Source organism: Drosophila sechellia, chromosome X, assembly GCF_004382195.2.
Source record: "Drosophila sechellia strain sech25 chromosome X, ASM438219v1, whole genome shotgun sequence".
Taxonomy (NCBI): Eukaryota; Metazoa; Arthropoda; class Insecta; order Diptera; family Drosophilidae; genus Drosophila; species Drosophila sechellia.
Genome location: NC_045954.1, coordinates 6,815,815 through 6,838,818, shown reverse-complemented (window position 1 = coordinate 6,838,818; position 23,004 = coordinate 6,815,815). Strand labels below are relative to the sequence as shown.

General features: G+C 44.1%; 4 protein-coding genes across 6 annotated transcripts; 3 read left to right on the top strand and 1 right to left on the bottom strand.

The window, feature by feature from the left end:
- Positions 1-11,176: 11,176 nt before the first annotated feature.
- LOC6618967 (frizzled-4) lies at positions 11,177-15,195 on the top strand. The gene is made up of 3 exons (XM_032724371.1): positions 11,177-12,880; positions 12,946-13,184; positions 13,247-15,195. The coding sequence occupies exons 1-3, from the start codon at positions 11,871-11,873 to the stop codon at positions 14,110-14,112; spliced, it is 2,115 nt and encodes a 704-aa protein (XP_032580262.1). The 5' UTR covers positions 11,177-11,870; the 3' UTR covers positions 14,113-15,195.
- Positions 15,121-16,541, bottom strand: LOC6618966. The gene is made up of 2 exons (XM_002043175.2): positions 16,048-16,541; positions 15,121-15,638 (listed from the first exon to the last, which is right to left on the bottom strand). Exons 1-2 carry the CDS (start codon positions 16,282-16,284, stop codon positions 15,345-15,347), a joined length of 531 nt encoding a protein of 176 aa, XP_002043211.2. The 5' UTR covers positions 16,285-16,541; the 3' UTR covers positions 15,121-15,344.
- Positions 16,542-16,970: 429 nt separating this feature from the next.
- LOC6618965 (FACT complex subunit SSRP1) lies at positions 16,971-18,801 on the top strand. Its single transcript, XM_002043174.2, has 3 exons — positions 16,971-17,090; positions 17,147-17,659; positions 17,735-18,801. The coding sequence occupies exons 1-3, from the start codon at positions 17,057-17,059 to the stop codon at positions 18,430-18,432; spliced, it is 1,245 nt and encodes a 414-aa protein (XP_002043210.1). The 5' UTR covers positions 16,971-17,056; the 3' UTR covers positions 18,433-18,801.
- Positions 18,802-19,051: 250 nt separating this feature from the next.
- Positions 19,052-22,771, top strand: LOC6618964 (monocyte to macrophage differentiation factor). 3 transcript variants are annotated; one of them, XM_032724372.1, is made up of 5 exons: positions 19,052-19,333; positions 20,824-21,082; positions 21,154-21,344; positions 21,418-21,637; positions 21,707-22,771. In XM_032724372.1, exons 1-5 carry the CDS (start codon positions 19,212-19,214, stop codon positions 21,986-21,988), a joined length of 1,074 nt encoding a protein of 357 aa, XP_032580263.1. In that variant the 5' UTR covers positions 19,052-19,211; the 3' UTR covers positions 21,989-22,771. The 3 variants fall into 3 exon arrangements, with proteins under 3 accessions (XP_032580263.1, XP_032580265.1, XP_032580264.1); XM_032724374.1 differs by lacking the exon at positions 19,052-19,333 and adding an exon at positions 20,008-20,106; XM_032724373.1 differs by lacking the exon at positions 19,052-19,333 and adding an exon at positions 20,611-20,739.
- Positions 22,772-23,004: the final 233 nt, after the last annotated feature.

Below are 23,004 nucleotides of genomic sequence, written 5' to 3'. Positions count from 1 at the left end.
TAATTCTAATCAAGTGCGATTGGCAATAGAGGCGGCGGCTGGCTGCTGCATAAAAATCGGTTGCCAGCTTCCTTTGTTGCCGCTGACTTTTGTATCTACTCGATTTTTTAGGTGCCCATAAATATCTATCACCAAACTCTCGGCAATTTTTAACTCAGGCGACATGACCGTAAACACGCGATAGCAGCTCGTTTGATGCACTCAAAACAAAAGTTGTAATACAATTGAAAAAATAGTTTTTGAACTTTGTTATATTATAAACTTAAAATTCAACAGCTCTTTTACATTTGGAAATGACTTCAAAATTTTACTTTTTACGAAACTATTTATTAATCTTCCTGTTTCGTTCAATACTTTTCTCGCAGTGCAGCGCTTACTATCTCTCCGTGTCACACGGCAAAAAAAGGGGTACGAACAACATCAACTGCCATCGTTTCGGTATGTAAATCAACTTTCATTGTTCGACAGCCAGCCGCGACAGAATCACATTTGAATGCTTACAAAATAATAAATTATCAAACAAAAAAAAAAAAAAAAAATTCGCAGCATAAGGGCAGCGAAATTGCAGTGGCGAAAAAGGATATTGTATTACCCCCTAACCCTATAGGGTTATAACCCATGGGTGGTGCAGGCACCCCAGCCGACAGAAAGGGGAAAAAAACGACAAACCTAAACCTTAACCCATCTATATATATATATTTTTTTTACTTCACCCGGTAGCAGGAGCAATCAGCATTTGCATGCTGCGCGTGGAATGGAAAGGGGAAGGAAAGGGGAGGAATGGGGTGGCTAATGGAAATTTGACACACAAATCTCATATAAAACAAAAAAGATGCAAAATGCGCATTTGTATCTATTGTGCGCCGCTGTATCTATGTATCTATGCATCTATGCGAATCCCTCTATCTGTCTGATTTCAGAGCGATCCGCCCGTTCGACGTTCTGCGGAATTTCGGGGCGAGAGAGCATAAATCGCGTAAATCGCAGTGTTGCCAAAATGGGATAACAACCTCGGATAAACATGACACCAACTGTCAATAGATATTTCGCGGTTGTTTCCATTATGTTGCACACGACTCTTTCAAAGTTCAAATTCAAATCTGAACGAATGGATGAGCATGCAGCTATTTGATTTATGTCAAAATTCAAACGACCCAACGAACTCCACCCTTCTACGACTTTTATTTTCATTTTTTTTTTGTTCGTTTTCGATGGGATGCTTCTTCGTCTTGCGTGGAGAGATTCTTATCATTAATCAGGGGCCTCGTCAATAAATGTCAGCATTGTGAAATTTCAATTTCACACCGAAACAACCTCGACATTGCCAATTGTCACTGTTATCGTTATCGCTTGGCTTCTATCGGCGGCTTGACATCTTTATTAGGCCAAAAGGAGCAGTTGGCAGTTGGAAATCGCTTGGAATAAAGAAGATAGTACTACCACTTAACGATAACTTCTTGGTTAGTATTAGTCAATCGGCTATCTTAGCCTTTAGAGAACTTAATAGTTAATTGTCTCAATATGTTATTGGCTTATTTTCTCTTATATTTAAATTAATATTCATTCTCAACTTTTCAGCTACCCTGGCCATTGATAATCGGCCAAATCGTCGAGTAATTAATCATGGCGAAAGGCTGAAAATTGACGAGAGAAGCCAGTTGAAAACGGGCCACACCCTTTGGCCAATACCAATGCACCGGCACACACATACATATACGCGGGCCACACATGGAGCTCACATTATTGAACACACGCGAGACAAGGCGAAGCCAACAATTGCCCACCCACCGCCCCCAAAAAACCCACCGATCCGCACCCCTTCCTTGGCCCACTTGGTAGCCACAATTGCGAAACTGGCGAAACGGGCTGAGGCTTTGCAATTAGGAGGAGCCACGAGGTCCTCGTCGAGCCATCGTCCTCGTCATCGGTCGTCGTCTAAACAGAGAAAAGAGAACAGAATCCAGAAGTTGGGGGGAATATGCACTGGCAGAAAATGCCACATAAAACATGTGGAAAATGCTAGTATCATGACAAGCGACCCAAATACACGAAGAACAACAAATCCTTGAGATTACCTTGTGTATTGCTTGTTATTTCGAAATATGCTCATGCTTCTACCAATTTTTTTGCAGTGTATGAGGGGGAACGGCACTCTGAGCCTCGGAGTTTGGGGAATCTGAAAACTGGGAACATGGCCATCGCTGGCGCTATATACTCGTACTTAGCCATAAACTTTGGTTGCTTGCAGTTAAATTACCACACATGCCACGCCCACCACACAGACACAGCCGCCCACCAATATACGTAAATATATATGTGTACGTGCTAGTATCTATGTGTGTGCGGCCGCCAATTAAAAGCGGCATTAGAGCAGCGCCAGCCGTAGCAGGAAAATGCCCAAGAAGATCTGCCGAAAATTCACATCCAAAAAGTGGGTGGGCCAGGGAAAGTGAGGGGGGGGGGGCACTCGTAGAAGTACGTGTATGGTGCATATGCGAAATCTTCTAACCATAAATTGCCGAACCGAAAACTTGAACAACACAAAAGTTCCGAAAAGCCACAGAGAGGAGAGGGGGCAGAAGCAATATGAGGATATGGAAGGAGCAATCCACATCCGGCACATCCACAAGATGCGACATGCGCTAATGAATCCCCCCATGATTTTGGCCCAGGAACGGGAGCTCCATCAACCAGGTGGTGGTCTGCCTAAACTACGAGTAGTATTTGAACTTATATCGCAGCGATAACAATGCGTCCAATCGAAGGCGAGTTGTGAGCACGCCCCCAAAATTTGTGGGGATTTTTTGAGAAAAAGGGTTAAGGATATAGGCTATATGGACAATATGCACAAGTTATGGCAGAATGTACACATAACTTAAGCATATTTAGAAAGAGAAACATAAGAAGCTCGATTTAATGGGCTGCTTTGATTTAATGGTTACATAATACAAAAATTTAATGAGAATTAGATGTTATTTCTAAAAATAAATGCCATCAATTAAATTGAAAAGCACGCAGTGTAAATCCTATGGGCTATACGTTTTCAAAATCCCCAGTGATTTTGGCTGTCAAAGGCAGCATTTCAAATTCAAAAATGAATATTCGATAAGCATGTGTGTGTGTGTGTGTTGTACGTACAGCGTGATTGATATGGCCACTGTCCGATTCGCGGAGGAGCGAAACAGAAGCCAGTAGATAAATAAAGTGCAGGAGCAGCAGGACCAACCCTAATCCAAGTGCACACATACATTAGCCCACATACACACGCACACACACACACTCACACACACGTATATAGGGGGCACACACATGTGGCACTCTCCAACCCCAAAAGCACGAAATTGAAAAGATAAACTTTTGCAGCCCAAAAACAACTGACAGAACCCAAAAAAGGGGAGCTCACCTGCCACCCCACTCACTTCCCTCAAATGTACGTATATATGTATGCATGCACACATACATAAGCATATATATGTATGCATGCATGTATGTGTGTATTGGCAATCGGTTCGAGTTGCGCGTGTGTTCCACTTGGTTTTGCAATGCCACTGATAACAATTCCCACCCACGCACACCGCCACAGTCGCGTTTGTTTGTATGTGTGTACAACACATGATAAATGACAATGTGGAGGGGGGCGGTGGCTATGAAAGGACCAAGGATATGTCGGCCCCAACTACGAGTTAGCTAAATCAACATACGATACGATAGCAACCCCAGCCAGCAGAGCCAAAGCATTAATAAAACTTTGGCTGCCAGCGTCCAAGTTGTGCTACTGCCGTGCCACACCTTCCCCAAAAAACCCTTGGCTACCCGCTACACTGCGAGAAAAGTCAGCTCACTTGGTAATTCAATGACTGTGTATATATAAGCTGGAATTTCCCATTGCTTGTCAACCTAAAATATTGTTCAAACCTATAAAGACTAAATATAAATCTAGTATAATAATCAACTTGCATCCAATTTTGGCCAGTGTATGGCAGACACTAAACTGATACTCAATTATCCACACCCACACATGCAAACAGTGCGGGCGAGCGAGATGGCAAGAGCGAGCGCACGGCATATGTACTCACGTATGTATTGTCTCCTCCCCTGCATGTATATGTGTGTGTGTGTGTGTGAGGGTGAGGGTGAGGGTGTTTTGCGGGTGTGTGCGTGTGTATCCTGGCAGCCATTGCCATTGCCATCGGTTGTCCTTAGGCTTCGTTGCCCGCTCAGTGGCCAAAACCGCCGTGCTAAACAATCTGAGCCCCGTTCGGCGCTGATTTTTGAGAGTTGGCCCACTTAAGAATCCACCCACACACACGCACACACACACACTTGCGAAACGAATCCTTCGAATCCACGAACATGTGTGTGTGGGGTGAATGCCTGCGCATGTTCACCGCCTTTGAAGACACGTGACCAATGGAGTTATTCTCTCGCAAGACATCCGCAGTAGCCAAGTTTATTTGAGTCTTAGTGAAATTGATTAAGTGCTAGATTCCTTTAAAACGATTTTTTATAATCAAAACGTGGCTAAAAAGGGGTAGAATGCTAAAGGAAACCATGTTTTGTGCTACCTACTACCTTAGCTACCAATCCCTATCACTTTTTTAATGATTTGAAAAAACTTTTTTTTTTTTCAATTTTTCACTTTTTTATAGGGAATATTTTTTGCGAAAAATTGTCAATTTTTTTTATTTTTAGCTGTGAATGCTACTCGATAGGAAATTAAGCTACGAATTCAACAAGGTATGGCATTCCACATTTGAACTACTATTAAACAAGTAGTTGTTAAAATACTGATAATTTTATTACTGAAACCCAGTTTTGTTTTTGTTGCAAAAAATTTGTTTTTTTTATTGGTTTTTTAGTTATAACTTCGAAACATTAGGACTCACGGATACGAAACATACTGTTTTTTGCTGCTGATAACCCAGCCTAACGACCCATAACCCTTACTAGATAATTTTGCAAAAATAATTTTTTTTCGAAATTTGCACTTTTTTGTAATCACATCACGTTTTTTTTTTCGAAAAATGGTAAAATTTAAAATTTTTACCTGGGAATGCCAGTTGACAGAAAATTAAGCTACGAATTCAACAAGGTATGGCATTTTACATTTGAACTTCAATTACAAAAGTTGTACGTAAAATTCGGATATTTTTCTTACTAAAAATCAAGACTAATTTTTTGCCAAAATTATCGAGTTTTTTATTGGTTTTTTTGGTTGTAACTTCGCAAAAAAAGACCCACGGATACGAAAAATACTGATTTTTGTACCTGACAACCTAACCTAACGACCCATTACCCATTTTAGAGGATTTGGTAAAATTAATTTTTTTCGAAATTTTCACTTTTTTTTAAGGGGTTACATCACGTTTTTTTTTTCGAAAAATGGTCAATTTTAAAAATTTGTAGCTGGGAATGCCAGTCGATAGAAAATTAAGCGACGAATTCAACGATGTATGACACTCCAAATTCAGACATTTTTAACCAAAGCTGTTGATAAAATACTTATATTTATCTTTAAAAAAATCTAGAAATTTAGTTTTGGCAGTTTTTTAGTTGTAACTTTATCCTTAATTTGACACAGCTAAAATTGTTACTTTTTTAAGCAGCTTACATTATCATTTAGGTAATATTGACAAATTTGTACATATATTTTTGCATTTTTCATTAGTGCTAATAACACAAACTTAAAAAAAATTCCATACTATTGCGTTTTGAATCGATTTCTTAATCATTTCATTCAACTACGAACTGAACGATGATAGCTATATGATAGTTTATATTTAAAAATCTCTTAGTTTCTATGGAGCAGCGGGGCATATATATTTTGCTCTTTTTGAAGCCCAAGATCAAAAATATATTCCTTGAAATGTGGTTGAGGATATGCTATGTATGGTTGTGTATTATATCTGCCCTTGATTCCTAACCCTTGCCCCGTTGTCAATTATGCTACGCATCCACACACTTTCAGGCTGTCCGATTTGGCGAAAGGACCTCGGCCTTCGATGTCCTGGGGACTCCTAAGCGCGAGGTCCTTCGGTCTGGGGGTTATGGGTTCGCCGGGTTCACCAGGCTTGCCGCGTTCACGCCGCTCGCGGCGTGAGCGAAAACATCTGCCCCGGTTTTTCCGTCTGTTTCTGTTTCGCTTTTGGTCTCGCTTGCCTGCCCGCTACAAAAAAAAAAAAAAAAAAAGAAAAGGAGAAGCGTTTTATAGAGTGGGAAAATCGGTGCGCTCGTCGCTGACTATATGCAAATGAGATGGGCGCGCTTATATTTATGAAAAGTAAAATATGATGCGTACAATCAGTTGTGTTCCGTTGCCGTACATACGCAGTGCGTACATATATATGTACATATATATATGTATGAACGAGTATATATATGTAGCCCTCGTAATTGCGGCCAAAAATTGTATGTAGAGCAGCGACTTGAGCTTAAGGAGCTGCAGGATATGGCAAGGATACAGCAATGGAGGCACATGAGCCGCTTTCGGATCAACTCGCAACTCGAGAAACGTTATTCCACGCAAACTGCAAACAATAACAATCATGCATAAAATATAAAATATGCAAACGGAAAAAAAGCAAGAATGGAGAGCCAGGCCAAAGGCAAGGACATCATATAACGGGGGGCGGGGGCAGGGGTTTGGCTAAAAGGACCCAGAGTGGCGAACAGATTGCCATCGCGCATACGCTGCGTTGCCTGGAAATTGAAAAGTGCTCGGTGCTAGACTGTGGCACGCACCTGCTTACCAACGCACAGAAAGATAGCTTGACTGGATATTTCTTTCTTTTTTTTATTTTTGAGCGATGAGTTCGTGACACGTTCTGAATTTCTCCACACTAGATTTTCTATAGCCCAAAATGCAAATGTGCCACATTTCGGTTTTAAAGTGTAAACACTTTCATTCTGGATTCCATTCAAAGATGACTTGGCAACCCTATGAATTTAATCCTGGCCATGAGAATGCAATTTTTAGGCAGTCACGGTGCCATAACTCACACACATAACTTTCCATCGCTAGACGCTTGTGTATATATAATATATATATAATATATATACTTTTTGCTTACGCATACCTTGGCACACAAACAAACACTATTATCTGGGGCCATTATGCCCAGATTGATGTGCCATCGAAGGGATTCGCAGATTGGATACCCAAAAAATTGGGTTTGCGTATCCTCGAATCGTCGGTAAAAGTATGAAGTACACTTTCATGCTTGGCTGACCCCATGGCAAAGTCCCTATACCATTTGATTGGATTGCGATTGTTCCAGCTGGAACAACAGCAACAAATAACAACAGACAGGTAATAAATGCAAATCATAATCAAGAATCAATCCGCCAGAAGGAGTGATGCCTCGCAGGCAATGCAAATCGCGTTTGCCAAATTAATTAACCAAAGAATTGACCTGTGTCTGCCGACTTCTGCCGAAATGCCGCCAACCCTTCTGCAACCCGTCTTCCGGTTGAAAAGTACTGGGCGTGACAGCAAACGCTGTCCCATAACCCGATTTCGAAACGATTTCGAACCCCTCTAACTTTATATCCACGTAGATTTGTATATAAATCAAGCTGGAAATTGCGCAGCGCGAGCGGGGCGACCCTCTTCAAAATATTTAATACCGCAAGTGACCCCTGTCCGCCATTTCATCAAAGTCCAATTCTCTGGTTTTCTTTTTTTTCTCGGGGAGGAATACGAAAAGCACATGGGCGGCGATTTGAAGTGTTTTTGGATATATAATTAACATATTTATACAACTCACTCAAATCTGAAATTTGAGTTAAACTTTAATATGAATTTTCCATATTTTATAGATCATAAACTTAAATTATAGGCATAGTTATCTAGAAGTTATGAAACAACCTTTGCATGCTAGCTATAGAACCCCGTGAAAATACTTTCCACCTCCGCCACTGCACCGAAATAAGCCGGAAAATCGGGTTGACAACGTTTCCGGATGTCGACAAACGAATTTACATACTGTGCTTCGTACTTCGCATGTCGTCTGTTTGCCCAGTGACCAGTGGCCAGCCGAAGACCTTTTGGGCGGGGTGCAAAGGTTACGCGTGCGCTTCGTTCGTGCCCATCCGCATCAGAATCCAGATCCCGGACACATGGACGTGCTTATTGAAACCACAGGTTTCGGGAGTGGTGCAAACCACTCGCCGTGGCTCAAAGCTGTCGGCGCGCCCAAAAAATTGCACAATTTGCCCATGATTTATGGACTAATGCCCAGTGGTCAGCTGGAAATGATTAACCGCTGTCTTTGTTTACGAGGGCTAGGCCACAAAATAAACACATTTGCAGTATTCAAGGTGCAATTAAGATGGGGAAAATCCAATCAAAATATACAAGCTGCAATTAAGATGGGGAAAATCCAATAAATGCGATGTAAGTTAGCCTAAGTAATGGAATATTCTTATGAATGCCTAACCAATGTAGCTATTAATTACCGACGGCATTTAACATGAAATGCTCTTTATAAAATATAATAAAATAAAATAAAATATAAATAAATTTATAAGCTATATATAACAAATATCTCAAAATAAAAGCGTTAAGTCTGGAGCATAATCTTAAAGCGATTAAAAGACAGAAGTCCGTGAAATCCAGTAATGCAGTTGGGATTTCTCGCCGTTGTTTTTCCCACACCTTGAATGCCAGATGAAAAGCGCGAAAAAAGGGAAAACAGATGTGACAAGTGCAAGGCAAAAGTGTAAGCATGTGCTCGGATATATATGCTATACATAAATATACATATGTATATGATGGGTGTGCGTTTGCTTTTCGTACATATGTACATAAGTGTGGTAGCAACGACCTTTGCACAAAAACACACATGACTTTTTTTCGTGTCCTTTGCAAGGATATGCACACATACATACATATGTAGATTTGTTCCATTGTTAAATGGTTAGATTGTAATGTATACATATGTATGTATATGTATACCAATTGTTGTGACCGGTTTTTCGGGGGCAATTTCATTAACGAGTTGATTGAAATTTCCATTGCCAAGCATACTGGTAATACCAACCCGTTTTCGCATAATCCTTGAGAAGATTACCCATTTTGGGGGCAAACATTGCGCTGGGCATGCAACAGTTAGAGATGGCTTTATGTAAAAATCCGGCTTTTATGTATCCTTGGCAGGTGCAAAATGCAGCGGCAAGTGCAAATGAGGCAAATTTCAAAGTCAAGTTTACACGCAGCAAATGCTTTTGTGCATCAACGCGCTCCTAGCTTTCCCGCCCGCCTGCCATGGCTTTTCCACTGACTTTTCCTCGGGCTGAGGTCCTTGGCCAGGGTTTTCGCACACCTTTCACACTGCTAACCACCCTCCCACCACCCCATTTTCCCCATTTTCACCATCCTGCTGGCACCAGTTGCGACTGCATAAGGAATGCCACACTTTTGCCACACCAAAAGTCAATTATGAAGTTCATTTAAGGCTTAAATTACTTTTACTTTTCTGTAGATTTTAATCATATAATGTTATAATAGGCATAATTTTATCGTTTTAGCAAATAACTAAGGCCGAAATATTTAAACATTCTTAAAAGTGAGAAATGGTTCTACAGTTTATAAGGTAACTTGATTTTTTGGCCAAGCCTTTTTAAAGAAAGCTGATGTTTTTTGCCTAATTATTTCCCATTTTTTAGACCTCTTTCTAGTGTTTTTTATTAGGATTACCTAGTTGCTAGTGTGCTGGCCATCACTGTGCTGGATGCGCTTTAATTCTTTTTTTTTCGACAGCGACTTCTCTGGGGCTTTTATTACACCTCCAGCTGCAGGCTATATACATATTTATATGCATGTACAAATATATGTATGTATGTATGTGGCTGGGTGGTGGAGTAAGAAAATTCACTTTATTTAAGAACGAGCTGAAGTGAAAAGAAGCGTGAAATAAAAATGCAAGAATTGTTCTAAATCCGCGAAGGAAAAGTGAAAGTGCCGCCCCGTTAAAAAGGAGGCGAAACAAAAAGAAACGCAGGGATTGCTGAAAGGTAAGTGGGAATACTTCAGCGAATCTGATTGCGAGTATTTTGTTGGAGGACTGGCAGATGATACTTGAATGGCATACCGCCATATATCCTTTGATCATCCTTTGGGCTAGCTGCTAAATTGATGTAAAGTTGAAAACTTTCATTTGGCTTTCGTAATTAGTTGGCAGTGGCGAAAAAGTCGACGAGCATATGTATGTATGTGTATGTGCATATCCTTTCCACATATGTGTATGTGTTTCAACGTCTGCGCGTGTGCGTTAACCAACAACAAACACTCACACACACACGCAACACACACAGCATACGAGTCCTGCAAAACACATAAACGTCCAGCGTCTCTCTCTCTCTTTCTCGCCAGCTCGGTGGCTCTCTTTCGCACACATGTGCGTATTTGTCACGTTTCATACATAAAAGTGGCATGTTACGTATTTTTGTCAAGGGGGTTGAAATACATGGGCGTGGCCTGTGTTAGCCATGTGTGTGCGAAAGAGAGGCCGAGCGGTAGCTAAAGGGAGATGGCGAAACGGACGGAAGACCAACATGCAGAAATGGCAATCCGCGGTGCGGCTCAGAATTGCTATTAATTTGGTTTTGCGATATGTATTAAGCTACCGCCACTTTTGGTGAACATAAGATAATCAATTTAGTTTTAGCGTACTATTTTTTTTAATATATCATTTTTAATATTTTATCTTAAGTGGTCTTGCGCCATTTTATTATGTTATATTTTTATATTCCGCAGAAATTGTGCCATTTGAAAAAAGCTCACATACTGGGAAAGCGCGCGCATAAAGCTCTGTTCTTCAAAAGCACTCTTAGAACTTTTTCAATAAAGTGTTTTACTTTAAGCAGAATGTACTAAGATGTTGTAAATTCTCAGCTTAAAACAGATGTCCTAGCAAACATGCACTTTTACTGCACTTATAGCATATACTTAACATTTATGTTGTTATTATGCTTAAATGTTTTTATTATTTGGTGAAATTTGTTGTTGAAAAGCGCGCCTTTCTCACGGTTCTTTGGTTACGCATAATTCCGCCAGGGGGCGCCTTTTGATCTGAAAGCATTTAGTGACCAACTAACCTGTTGATATCGATAGCAGATCGGTTGAGGAATTGCAATCGATACGAGGTGACGTGACGGAGAGCCATCTCTAGGTCAGAGTGACCAGTCTGCGTTGAATTTTACCACGAAAACAAAATAAATATATAAACGTTCGATCTTAATACCAATTAGATTAGAATACATTCGCTAAGGCTACAAACTGAGTGCGCTATTCGGTTAAACACATCGAAGCAAATGGACTATTCGTGCAGTGAGATATGTGAATGATTCGATGGTTTGCTAGATCGTTTTCGGGTTAATCCCTGAGGAAAAACCCGTTTATCGACGTCGATCGTGGGTTGGTGCGGTGTACGGTGGAGAAAGGGGAGTGGTTGGGTCAGAAGAACGAGTGGGGGAAGGAGGAGAAGCGATAACAAGAACGACGCCGAAAAAAAGGTAGTTAACGAGTTGACAAGCCAAAAGCAACAATAACAAGCTGGAAAGAAGGAGAGCTGGAAGTTGTTGGAACGAGTGAGAGGGTGCGAGCGAGAGGGCGAACGCACCTGGAACAGGTTACCCCTTCCAGCGTTCGTTCCACCGAAGAACGAAGAATCTGCATAAAGTTCGGATTCTTTGGAAAGAATAGAGGGAACCCATCGCGAAGAAAACCCCGAAATCTGATCTTTTCCACATTTGGATTCCTTGGAGAAACGGGAACCGAAACGCCAAGCGTAGAAACGTATCGAATTCGGATTCTTCGGAACGAAAGAACGCGAAATCACAGGCAGAAGACAGCTGAAGACCTCGACGCAATGAAGCCAACTAGCATATTGTGTCTCCTGGTGGTGTTCCTCATTCATCCGCGCATCTCCAAATCCTCGACGAGCGGCAATCCCAGTGCCAGTTCCAGTTCCAGTTCTCCGCCAGAAATCCCCGCCTTCCGGCAATGCGAAACCATTCGCATTGAAATGTGCCGCAAGATCGGCTACAATGAGACCTCCATGCCGAACCTGGTGGGTAATGAAATGCAATCGGACGTGGAGTACACACTGCAGACCTTTGCTCCACTGATCGAGTACGACTGCAGTTCCCAGTTGAAGCTGTTCCTCTGCGCCGCCTACGTGCCCATGTGCACACCCAAAGCACCCGTCCATGCCATCGGTCCCTGCCGGAGTCTCTGTGAGTCCGTGCGGATACGTTGTCATCCGGTTTTGCAGGGATTCGGATTTCCATGGCCACCGGCTCTCGACTGCGATAAGTTTCCGCGAGAGAACAACCACGAGACCATGTGCATGGAGGGTCCGGGTGAATTGCACCAGCCGCAGCAGGAGCAGGATCTGTATGGGCTACCGGGGCAGGGAATACCCGGTGGTTTGGGCGGTAAATTGCCCATGGATTGCTCGGGACTGGCCAAATCGCATCTATATGTAAGGCTACCCAGATCTGGACGCTGTGCACCACTTTGCGAGGCAGATATACTGTTTACGCCGGCGGAGAAGCATCTGGCCGAGATCTGGGTCTCCACATGGGCCTATGCCGCTTTGGGATTGGCACTGGTGGCCACCGTGTGTCTTTTGGCCAGCGATGGCAGTCGTTTGGCCAGCGCCAAGTGGTCCAGGTTGTTGTCGCCGCTGATTTGGTGCCACAACATGGTCACCTTGGGTTGGGCAGTGCGCTTTATGGTGGGAAGAACGGGCACTGCGTGCGGCACGGATCCCCAGGCGCCCAATGAATCCCTACTCACCGTGGACGGACTGTCCAATGCCTCCTGCGCCAGTGTCTTCCTTATGCGCTACTACTTTGGAATGGCCGCCTGCGCTTGGTATTGGAATATAATTTATACATAATATTATAGAAACTAATGCAATTCCTATATCCTATTTGTAGGTGGGCTGTGCTCTGTTTGGGCTGGCACCGCGACATTCGTCGGCACAGTCCGGACTCCAAGGGCCATGTGGTCATTCCCTCGAACTTTGGAGGCAGTCCGGCGAAGAGGAGCAGTGTCAAGACGGCTCAGCAGGATCTTACGCAGAACAACTTTGTGTGCTTCGTGGCCTGGGGATTGCCGGCCTTCCAAACGGCAGCTGTGATCGTTGCCCGTTTCGTGGATGCTGATGAGTTGCTAGGTGAGATATGCTATAGTTCCGACGCAGAACTTGACGAGTAACCCAATCATATGCCCTTCTAGGCGCCTGTTTTGTAGGCAATCAGTCGGATAAGGCTCTACAGATATTGGTGGCCACGCCCGTCTTTTGCTACTGGATCTTTGGCTCGATGAATCTGATCTCCGGCTATCTGGTGCACTGTCGCACCAAGGAGATCCTGAGGAATAGCAATGCCCTCAGCTTGCAACAGCAACTGCAACAGTTAAGCGCACACAGTAGTTCCGGCATTGGCATATTCCTTTTCATCTATGGACTCGCATGTGCCCTGCTTCTGTTGGCTGTCATTTACGAGTTTGCCAACATCGATGTCTGGCTGGGATCGGGTGATACCAATACGCCACTATGGCCATTTTTGCTGCGCGCCTTCATGGAACTGATGCTGGGCATTTGCTGTTTTGCCTGGGTCCTTGGACCGAGCATTTCCACTCTCTACAAGAGGCAAGTCAGCAATGGCAAGATGGTGAAGCATACATCTGCAGGAGCCGCAGCTGGACACCTGGACGGGCACAGTAGCTTGCGTGGATCGCATGCGGCTTGCAATAGCACAGTGGTCTCCTATCACTCGGTACGGACTTCCATGGCCAGTGTTCCATTGCCGCCGAGTCCGTACAAACTGAAGACTTCGCCTGGTGCCGGCTCTATATCGCTGAATCAGATGTCCAACTATTCGCTTGGCAGAAGCGTGCATCACCAGCAGCGCCATTCGCCGCATCATCATCATTACCACCAGCAGCAGCATCAGCACCATCCCCACCACAATCAGCAGCATCACTCCACATCCTCGCATCGCCTGTATTATCCGCCAGGTAGCTATGCCTCGCAAAAGTACAGCCAGCATGGCAGCTACTATCCCCATTTGCAGCACTACGGCAATGAGACGCTGCTCTAGGCGAAATTGGATTAGGTATCATTTCAGGGCAGGATTGCTTCCTGCTTCCAGTCAATGTTCCTGCGGCAGCTGCTGTGCCAAAGTCAATCCTGTACTATAACTTAATGCGTTTTTGGGTATCGTAAAAGGCAAAGCAACTTGAATGGGGAAACGATCCAATTTGTTTGTCATAAAACGATCGTGAGATAACGATATCGTAATTTCGATTTTAGTTGCTTTGCCTGCCCATAGAACACGATGGTAACCTGTCTATGTACTGTGTATATAACCCAGGAAATGTGCTCTTATTTAGTTTGGCCTTTATCGCGAGGTCATAGGTCATCTACAACGTATTTGTAATTGCCCTAGATTGCCCTAGACCTTGTCTTCATACCCTATTTTCGTGTGTACTTAATGTTGCTCCTAATTAGTTGCCCCGTGCGTTGCCTTTTTGCCGTTTTGGTGTAACCAAATTCAATAATCGCTCTTGCCTTTTAGACATTAGGACCTAATGTCGCCTTTGCGTACATATTTAACATATATTTACATATATATATAGCATTTTTATATAAACTTTTTTTTAGTTAGAGAGAGAGAAACGCGCAGCAACCAAATACTGTGATACGCATGTTCATGTCTTCAAACAAAAAAAAAGGGAACCAGAAACTAGGGTCCCAACTTTTTGCTGTCTTCTCCCGATGCCGAAACAAGTGTACTTAACAAACGAAAAACAAACGCAATTGCAATCGTAGCCTTAATGCCTAATTGTATTCAGTGTGCCATTAGCTTTAGGGACTTAACTGAAACGAGTCAACATCATGAAATTACCTTAAGAGTCCTTTTGCTAGCGAAGAACTTTGGCGGAATTACTGAGGGTTTTTCTTCAACTCCTGCTGATTTTCGCACAGAAAAGGGCCTACTTCTAAATGCCCAACTAACTAGCTAAGAAACTTACTAACCTTTATACATCTGGGGGCTCATACGAATCGTATGGAGCCCAACTAACAGTATATGTATTGTATTGTATTGTATTTTGTATGTGTATTTTTTTTATTATCATATGTGTATAACTTATTTGCTAGCGAATAAAGTGTCGAAAAGTTATGATCTGCTTTGATTCGTTTCGTTTCGCATGGGTTTTACCAAGTAAAAGAGTCTCCAAGTGTCGCCAGTACTCCATGAGCATTTCGTTTCGTCTTCCTGCCAAGAAAATCGCCACCTCGCAGTTAAGTGGGTGGCCCAGTGGGCGCCTCCTACTGCCGTGTGGGTGGCAAGGTCGCCTCGCTGCGTGTTGGTTCGCATAGAACGATGGTTTCGTTGCGATTGTTGTTACCGCTACTGTTGTTGTTGGGCGGGTGCCAATTGTCAAGGTCCTCGTCGCCGTGCTCCTTGGCCCTCTGGTAGTTCTCCATTTCGCTGGCATACTTGCTGCTGGTGATTCCAAGCAGGTGGGCCAGCCCACCGCCCACATAGTCAATACCGGCCAGGAATCGGTTGCCCATCCTGCTGGCCTTGTAACGCAGGCGTGGTCCCAGCGGCATTTCGCTCTAAAAGGTGGCAATAAAAAATGGGGCTAAATGAGTCACGCTAAATGGTCAGTGAGGAGGGGTGGCAGCTGCTTATCTTCTCCGTGGCCCTGGGCCCAGTTTGTTTACTTAAAAAGCTCAAAACCATACATTTTCATTGAAAGATATAAATTCCTCACATTATTATCATAATTCGCTTCGAACACGTCACGTTTCGAGGCTCAAAGTAAAAAGTTATTATCTGGATCAGGAGAACTGGGCTAATCCTGAGCAAATGTGTGTTTTATGATTTACTAACTGTGTTAATCCGGACAATCCTGCTTTAAAAAGGCAAACAAGCAATGAAGCTAAATGACCATGTACTAAATATATGGCCGGAAGTGCATCACTCCACCCACAATCCTTGCTGAATGTATGTATGTGTATGTACCTCGTTCAAATGGACGTCGTAGCACTTATCGCCCGTTTCCGCATCCGCCTCGTCCTCGCTGCTCGAGGACAACTCCTCCATGACGCCGTCGCTGAAGTACAGCATGCGCTTGTTGGACTGCAGTTCAAGGGCGCTCACATTGTCCGTCTCGGATGCACTTGCTCCACTCGCAGATGCCAGTTCTGATTCTCCAGCTGCACCACGTACTCCGCCACTCTTGTTCCTCTCCGCCGACATGGCTATGGATAGCTAAAGCCGATTAAGTACCGCCTCGATTGATTGACGCTGCTCGAATGTTTTTGCGCTTGAGCTTCGTTTGAATCGCAGCCGCCGTTTTGGTCATGAAAAAAGCGGACGCGGGTCAACGCCAAATGCGTATACGGCCGGCTGGGGGCCAAAATGTCCTTGGGTTGGGGGCCACCGGCGAAACGACTCACAATCGGCGAGAATCGCGTGCCATGGGGCGCTTGGCGCAGTCAGGTGCACAGAAAATCGATAAACTAAAAGCCGCTTTCAAACAGCAAAAAAAATACAAACAAAACAAAGGTGCGGCAGTGTGACCAGCTGCTGCTGTTGTTTGCAAGCTAGCTGGGCGATATAATCGTTAGAAATTAATTCAGATGTATTGTAATAAAAAATAAATTGCAGTCGTATATATCTTAAATGTTATCGTTTATAAAAGTAATTATTAATATAATAAAAAATTTAAGATGTGCATACACATCCTGTGCTTATAAATTAAATAATATATTATATTCAAAAATATTATATAATTAAATAATGAAGTTTCATGGTTTTCTATCCTGTACAATTGGCTGGTACAATGGTTATTAACTTAGCAATATATTAAAAACTAAAATGATTATTTAGTGTTCCATATTTAACCATCGCTTGCAATACATCGCGTTTTAAAGCTCTGGTCACACCAAACAGCTGTTTCTTTTGCCTTGTTTAATTGGTTGTTTTTGCAACAAATTGCATCCGAATCTTCCAAAGCAGGTTTCCAAACATGGAGTCGCCAACCTCGCACCTGGTGGCCAAGGGTGAGTGGAAAAGGCGGCAGCAATCGATGAAATCGGGGTCACAAATTCCCAATTAGATTTCCAGGTGACGGGCGTTTCGCGCAGCGGACGCGTACGCAAAAAGTCGTCGAAACTGTTGGATTTTGAATCGCCGGATGAGATCGAGAAGCGCACAAGGCGCCAAAGTGGCGCCAGACCGACAGCCAGATATTCGGGCCGCGGCAGGCCATCGAATGCGCTGCGAGATCTGGATTTCGACCAGGAGATGGTCGTGGATGATGGTATTATCTCGGATAGCGAGGAATTCCATCCGGAAACACCGGCAACGGTCGTGGCCATTCTGAATTCCGACGATGAACTGGACAATCTGGTGCAGGATATCGTCGATGGCGTCCAGGCGGAGGCCAGCAGCCAAGAGTCATCCGTCCGTCAGAGTCTCTACATGCGCGAGAAGTCCAACAAGCGGCAGGTGCTCAAGGACGGCAAGGTGGTGAGTGCCAAGGTGCAGCGCAAGGACAAGGGCAAGCAGCGCTACACCGCCTACAGCCTGTGGGCCAAGGAGGCGCGCCAAAAGGAACTCCAGGATTTAGGTGGGTTGCTACGCATGTCATACAATCAATATAATCAGCTATCTATCGCTTATTGACCATTCCGCACGCTTGCAGACTTCACCAGCGCGACCAGACGCCTCAGCGAGCTGTGGGCGAACGTTTCCAATCGGGACAAGAACACCTGGCGGCGCAAGGCAAAAATCGAGGCGTCCAGGGCCAAAACTCGCGACAGAACCGCTGCGAACGGTGCAACCCAGCCGGCGAGCAACGGCGGCACAGCTCTGGCAGATGCCACGCAGCACGAGACGATCTTCCAGAACCGTGCGACAACAAGTCGCACTCGAAAACTGGCCGCCGATCGACAACAATCCTCAATAGAAGCGGCTGCCGCAGCGGCGGCAGCAGCGTCGACGGGCACCACCACACAGCGGCGCAGCATCAGCACACGCAGTGCCAGGACGCAGGCCTCGAAACCAGCTCCAGCGCACACGGATGCGGATGTCAGCGGACGAACTGGGGGTCAGCTAAAGCAGGAGGAGCTGCAAAAGACCAGCATCGAAGTGATCGATGCGGCCGCACATCTAAAGCTGCTCGGCGAGAGCCTGACTGTGATTGGCGAGCGACTAAAGAAGCACAATGGATACGTGGCGCTATCGGGCAGCTTGTCCGTGCTCCTCGACAGCCTGCTCTGCGCCATGGGACCGCTGCTCTGCATGACCACGCAGATACCCGGCATGGAGAACAACGTGCAGCTGAGCAAAAATCTGGCCGACACGCTCGACAACATCGCCTACGTAATGCCCGGACTATGAAGTAAATTCCGGGTTCCAAATGCAAATGCATACACATATGTATATTAAACCATACCAGGCAGCTGCGCTTCCAGGGGCAACTAGAGTCACCATCGGATCTGTATGTTAGTAAGGAGTTGGCCAACCTGGAAACAGATAATCACATTAGATATGCCTAGTTGATAAACAGAAGCATCTAGATCGTAAGTCTCCCTCTAATTGAGTTTTTATTTTTGCTTCTCGAATTGTAAATCTGTACGCTAAAATGGAAAGTTTAGTAGTTCACTTATTTATTTCCTGTGCAACATTTAATCATAATAAATCATCGAAACTGGTAGAATTAGGAAGTGAAATAAATGTGAAGCACACGATTCTTATTTCAGCTTCAAATTAAGCAGGCACTTTTTATAATAAACGAAATAAATAAAGAGAAATATAAAAGATGAAAACATTAGAGGATTTCTGCTTCTGCTCAAAAATCTTTATTGAAGTAAAATATTTTTAAAATTTCTTTTGAACAAGCCATCAAATTATGTTCGAATAGTGGAAATATAAGTTTCATACAAACTTTAAATATTTATAAATACGTTAATTATTTCCTTACTTTCTAGAGATGACACTTCGCTAGTGCGCCATCGATGACTTGGTTCGCCGTTACAACGGCGAGCTATCGATGTTACATCGCCGCCCTGCCATCACTAGCAAGTCCGCGGAAAGTAAATAAGAAAACGGACGCCAAATCGAATCTTCCCTCTTCCCCGGATGCAGTGCAGCAAGCTCTCGGTCCCTGAAAATCCTGCATGGGCCTGGGATTCCGAATCTGCTTCCGCCCCGGATCCGTACCTCACCGTGGCATCCGCATCCGCCACCGCTTCCGCCCACGCACAGCATCCGCATCCACATCCGCGGCACCAAAGAAACGGTGAGTTTTCCACCTGAATTTATTTGGATTTTCCGGCGGGGCAGCAGCTGTGATTGGGATGGGAAATACTTGTGTAGGTGGACGGACAGGTTGTAAGGGCGAATTGCGTGACGGCAGCGCTACAAATTGGATTAGTGCGGCGATTGATTCTGAATGGCAGATGTAAACAATCTTCCTGTGCACTGGGAAAAATAACATTGAAAAACAAGGCACAAAAAATGATACAAAAATAGGTTGAAAAAGAAAAATAGACTTAAAACTAAGATATAGTTAGGCAAAATACATGAATGTGAAATGAATTAGTTTAAAGGTTTCTTAAGCACAATTTGTTTAGAAAATAAATTCGAATCAGGAACTGTTAATTTTTAAAATTGAAAATGAGGTAGAATGCAGGCCAGACATTTTCTCGCAGTGCACCAGCTCCCCGCCCGCTGTTTTGTAATTGGCAATATAAGGAATGCCCGAGGCATCTATTTTTATAACGCTTAGCATAGTCGTTATGGTGATAAATTCCGATGGGGAGAGGGGGCTGGTTTGTTCGTTATGCTTTTCCACCCCGTGACCTCCCACTGCGACCAATGGGGCATACTTTTGGGAGCACTTCCCACCTTTCCACCATCGTTGGTTTATTGAAAAGTTGTCATAACTCAGAGCAGACAAGCCAGCAAAGTTTCGAGTCCTCTCAATTGCGGGAAAATACAGGCAGATCTTAAAATCACAATGGTTCATTAAATTCCCGCGTCATTGAATCGAAAATCGTGATTTCCCCGGTGGTAACTATCGCAGATATATGCACTAATTTAAAAGAAAACTCGAGGTTTTTATGTAAATCGAACGCGTGCATTTTCTAGCAGCTCATGTTCAGTTCAATTGGTCTTTGAGATGAGCTTAAAATTCGCATTTATTTACCAAATAACTGATACACAGTGCAGCTTTCCACTTACGCCACAAATCATATTACAACTTCTTCGGGTAATGAGAATGGAAACCTTTTTGGATTGCAAGTGCAATCGGATTCCGAGAGTTCCATAATCATAATAGTGCGCCCGCGGATGGTCATATTCATAATTACACATCTCATCCGAATCGGACTTTGAGCCATGTTCTCGACACGCGAGATAAGCGGCCGGCAATTAGAGAACTGGTTTCAATTGCGGATCGGGTCAAAATCGCCCAACCTTGGGCCATTGTATGCCCGTTGTCTGTGCGAAACTCAATGAGCATAAATTAGCCTAAATGCAGGAATGCCTCAAGTGGCCGCCCGCTCATCCAGTTCCATTGTCCAGCTATTGCCGCTAGCCAGGGCTTATCACTCGAGGCGCGGCCCAAAAAGGCGAAGATAGAGACGAGTGATAATCAATTGGCCATAAAACGGGAGAAGTGTGGGTGGTGGTTGGGTTAGCCGGGTTAGTCGTCGTAGTCTGTGTCTGCACGAGTGGCAATCAATCAATTTTGCGAATCGGACAACCAATTCACAATCTAATCCACAGTCTATCCACGATGAGCACCAGCGAAGGAAGCGGCCACGGAAGTGGAATTCGTACTCTGAATCGCAATGGCAATGTAAACGGCAATGGAGACCTCAGTCTGATGCAGGATCTGCAGCACAAGTACGCCTTCCTCGAGAATCTCTTCAGCAAGTTCTGGAAGTCCATCATAAAGTCGAATTCCAATCTCAAGCTGCAGCTGCGCAATGTCAAGTGGAAGAATGCCAAGGCGAAGCCCGGTTGTGCCTACCAGCCAACGGAGGTGAGTTCTATACAGTAGATATGCACAGTACACCTGTCCCCTAAACCACATTTGCTCTATCCAAAAAACAGATCGAGCAGGTGGCCAATGTGATTACTCATGGCATTTGGATACTGCCAGCCGTGTTTGCGGCCATCAAGCTGTTCGAACGCTCCTCTAGCGCCAGCCAATATCTGGTTGCCTGGGTCTACGGCGGAGCCCTGTGCATGCTCTTCACGGTGTCCACCTTCTTCCACTGCTCCTGCTACTGTGCCGAGCACAAGTGAGTGCGCTGAAATGCCCTCTGCACACAGGCTTATTTACCTATGTGATTTGTACCTTTTGTACCCCGCTAGACCACCGAAGAATGTCAAAGCCTGGCCTTGTCTCGGCTGGCAGACGTACCAGGGTCTGAAGAACGTGCTCCATCGCTGCGACAGGGCGATGATCTATGTGTTCATCGCCGGTTCGTACTTCCCCTGGCTCACGCTGGAGAACACCGACCACTCGGCTATACTCTTCTGCATGGAATGGGTCATCTGGCTGATGGCGGGCATAGGAATTGCCTACCAGCAGGTGAGTTTATTCACAGTACCCGTGTGGATCCCCTTTAAGGCTATATTTCCTTTTGTTTGGCGAAATCAGGTCTTCCACGAACGCTACAAGTGTCTGGAGACGTTCTTCTATCTGGTGATGGGCCTTGGACCCGCTCTAGTTGTGGTGTTCACTGGACACCACTTCCACGGGATGATGCAGCTCAAGTTCGGCGGCGGCTTCTACATCCTGGGCATTGTGTTCTTCAAGGCGGACGGCACGATACCCATGGCCCATGCCATTTGGCATCTGTTTGTGGTGCTGGCCGCCGGATGCCACTATTACGCCATCCTGGTGAATCTATATCCCAGCGAGGTGGCCACAGCACCGTGAGCAAACGAATGCGACAAAGCAGTTGTGGTAACACGCAGCGAATTTAAAACTTAGAGTACTTAACGACAGGGATTCGATGTTGTCAGCCATGTGTAACGTATTCCTATGATATACTCGATGTACCCGAGTCTCTGCTCCACAATTAGCCAAATTTTAATCGAGCAAGGACGCCTAGTTGTAGCCTAGTTGTAGCATTACGAATTAACTAAATCGAAACGATTCTTGTGATCAGTATCTGCGGTCTTGCCAAAGATTCAAATTGTGCGAGTGCTCATGTCTCTCTCTTTCTCCCCCTCAATTTAACTTGATATTATTAGCGATATTCATATAGTTAGTATCCATAACGACCCGTTTTGGCCATGTGTTTCTGAAAAGACTTTGAACTGTACTCAAAAGGCGAAGGACACGAATATTAAACTTGTACAAACGACCTGAACCTTTTGAACACTAGAAGCCCGCCTATCCCGCATTGCATTATACATGTTTATACAGATTATACAGTTATACTATATACGATATACCCATATACACATCTAGATAGAATTAAGAAATCGTCCGATCCGCGAGTCCAGCCCCTTTGGCCAGTTTCATCGCCGAGCTCAGGGACAAATCGATGTGTTCGCAGATACTGAAGAAGGTGACTATTTACAAATACGCTTGATATCTTGATATTTTGGGGCCTGGCTCGCGATCGACGGATATAGCTTTCGTGTACTACTCGTATTTATGGTGCAGATCGATTAGTTTTAATGCCGCTAATAAATTGTATATTTCCAAATGAAAGCAAAGGGCTCAGATGTTTGATGGGTGCTCAAAAATAATTGTTCGTTTTACAATGTTATGCATGTATCTTGTTTAGCTGTAAATATATATATACATATATTCTTTATTTGATTGCAAATACATATATTATTTTATTGACATTTTATTTTGATTGGATAGAATTCTAATAATTTAAATTAACGAAGTCTAACGGTGCCCAAAAGACATAAAACTGGTTTTTATTTTAATTTGTT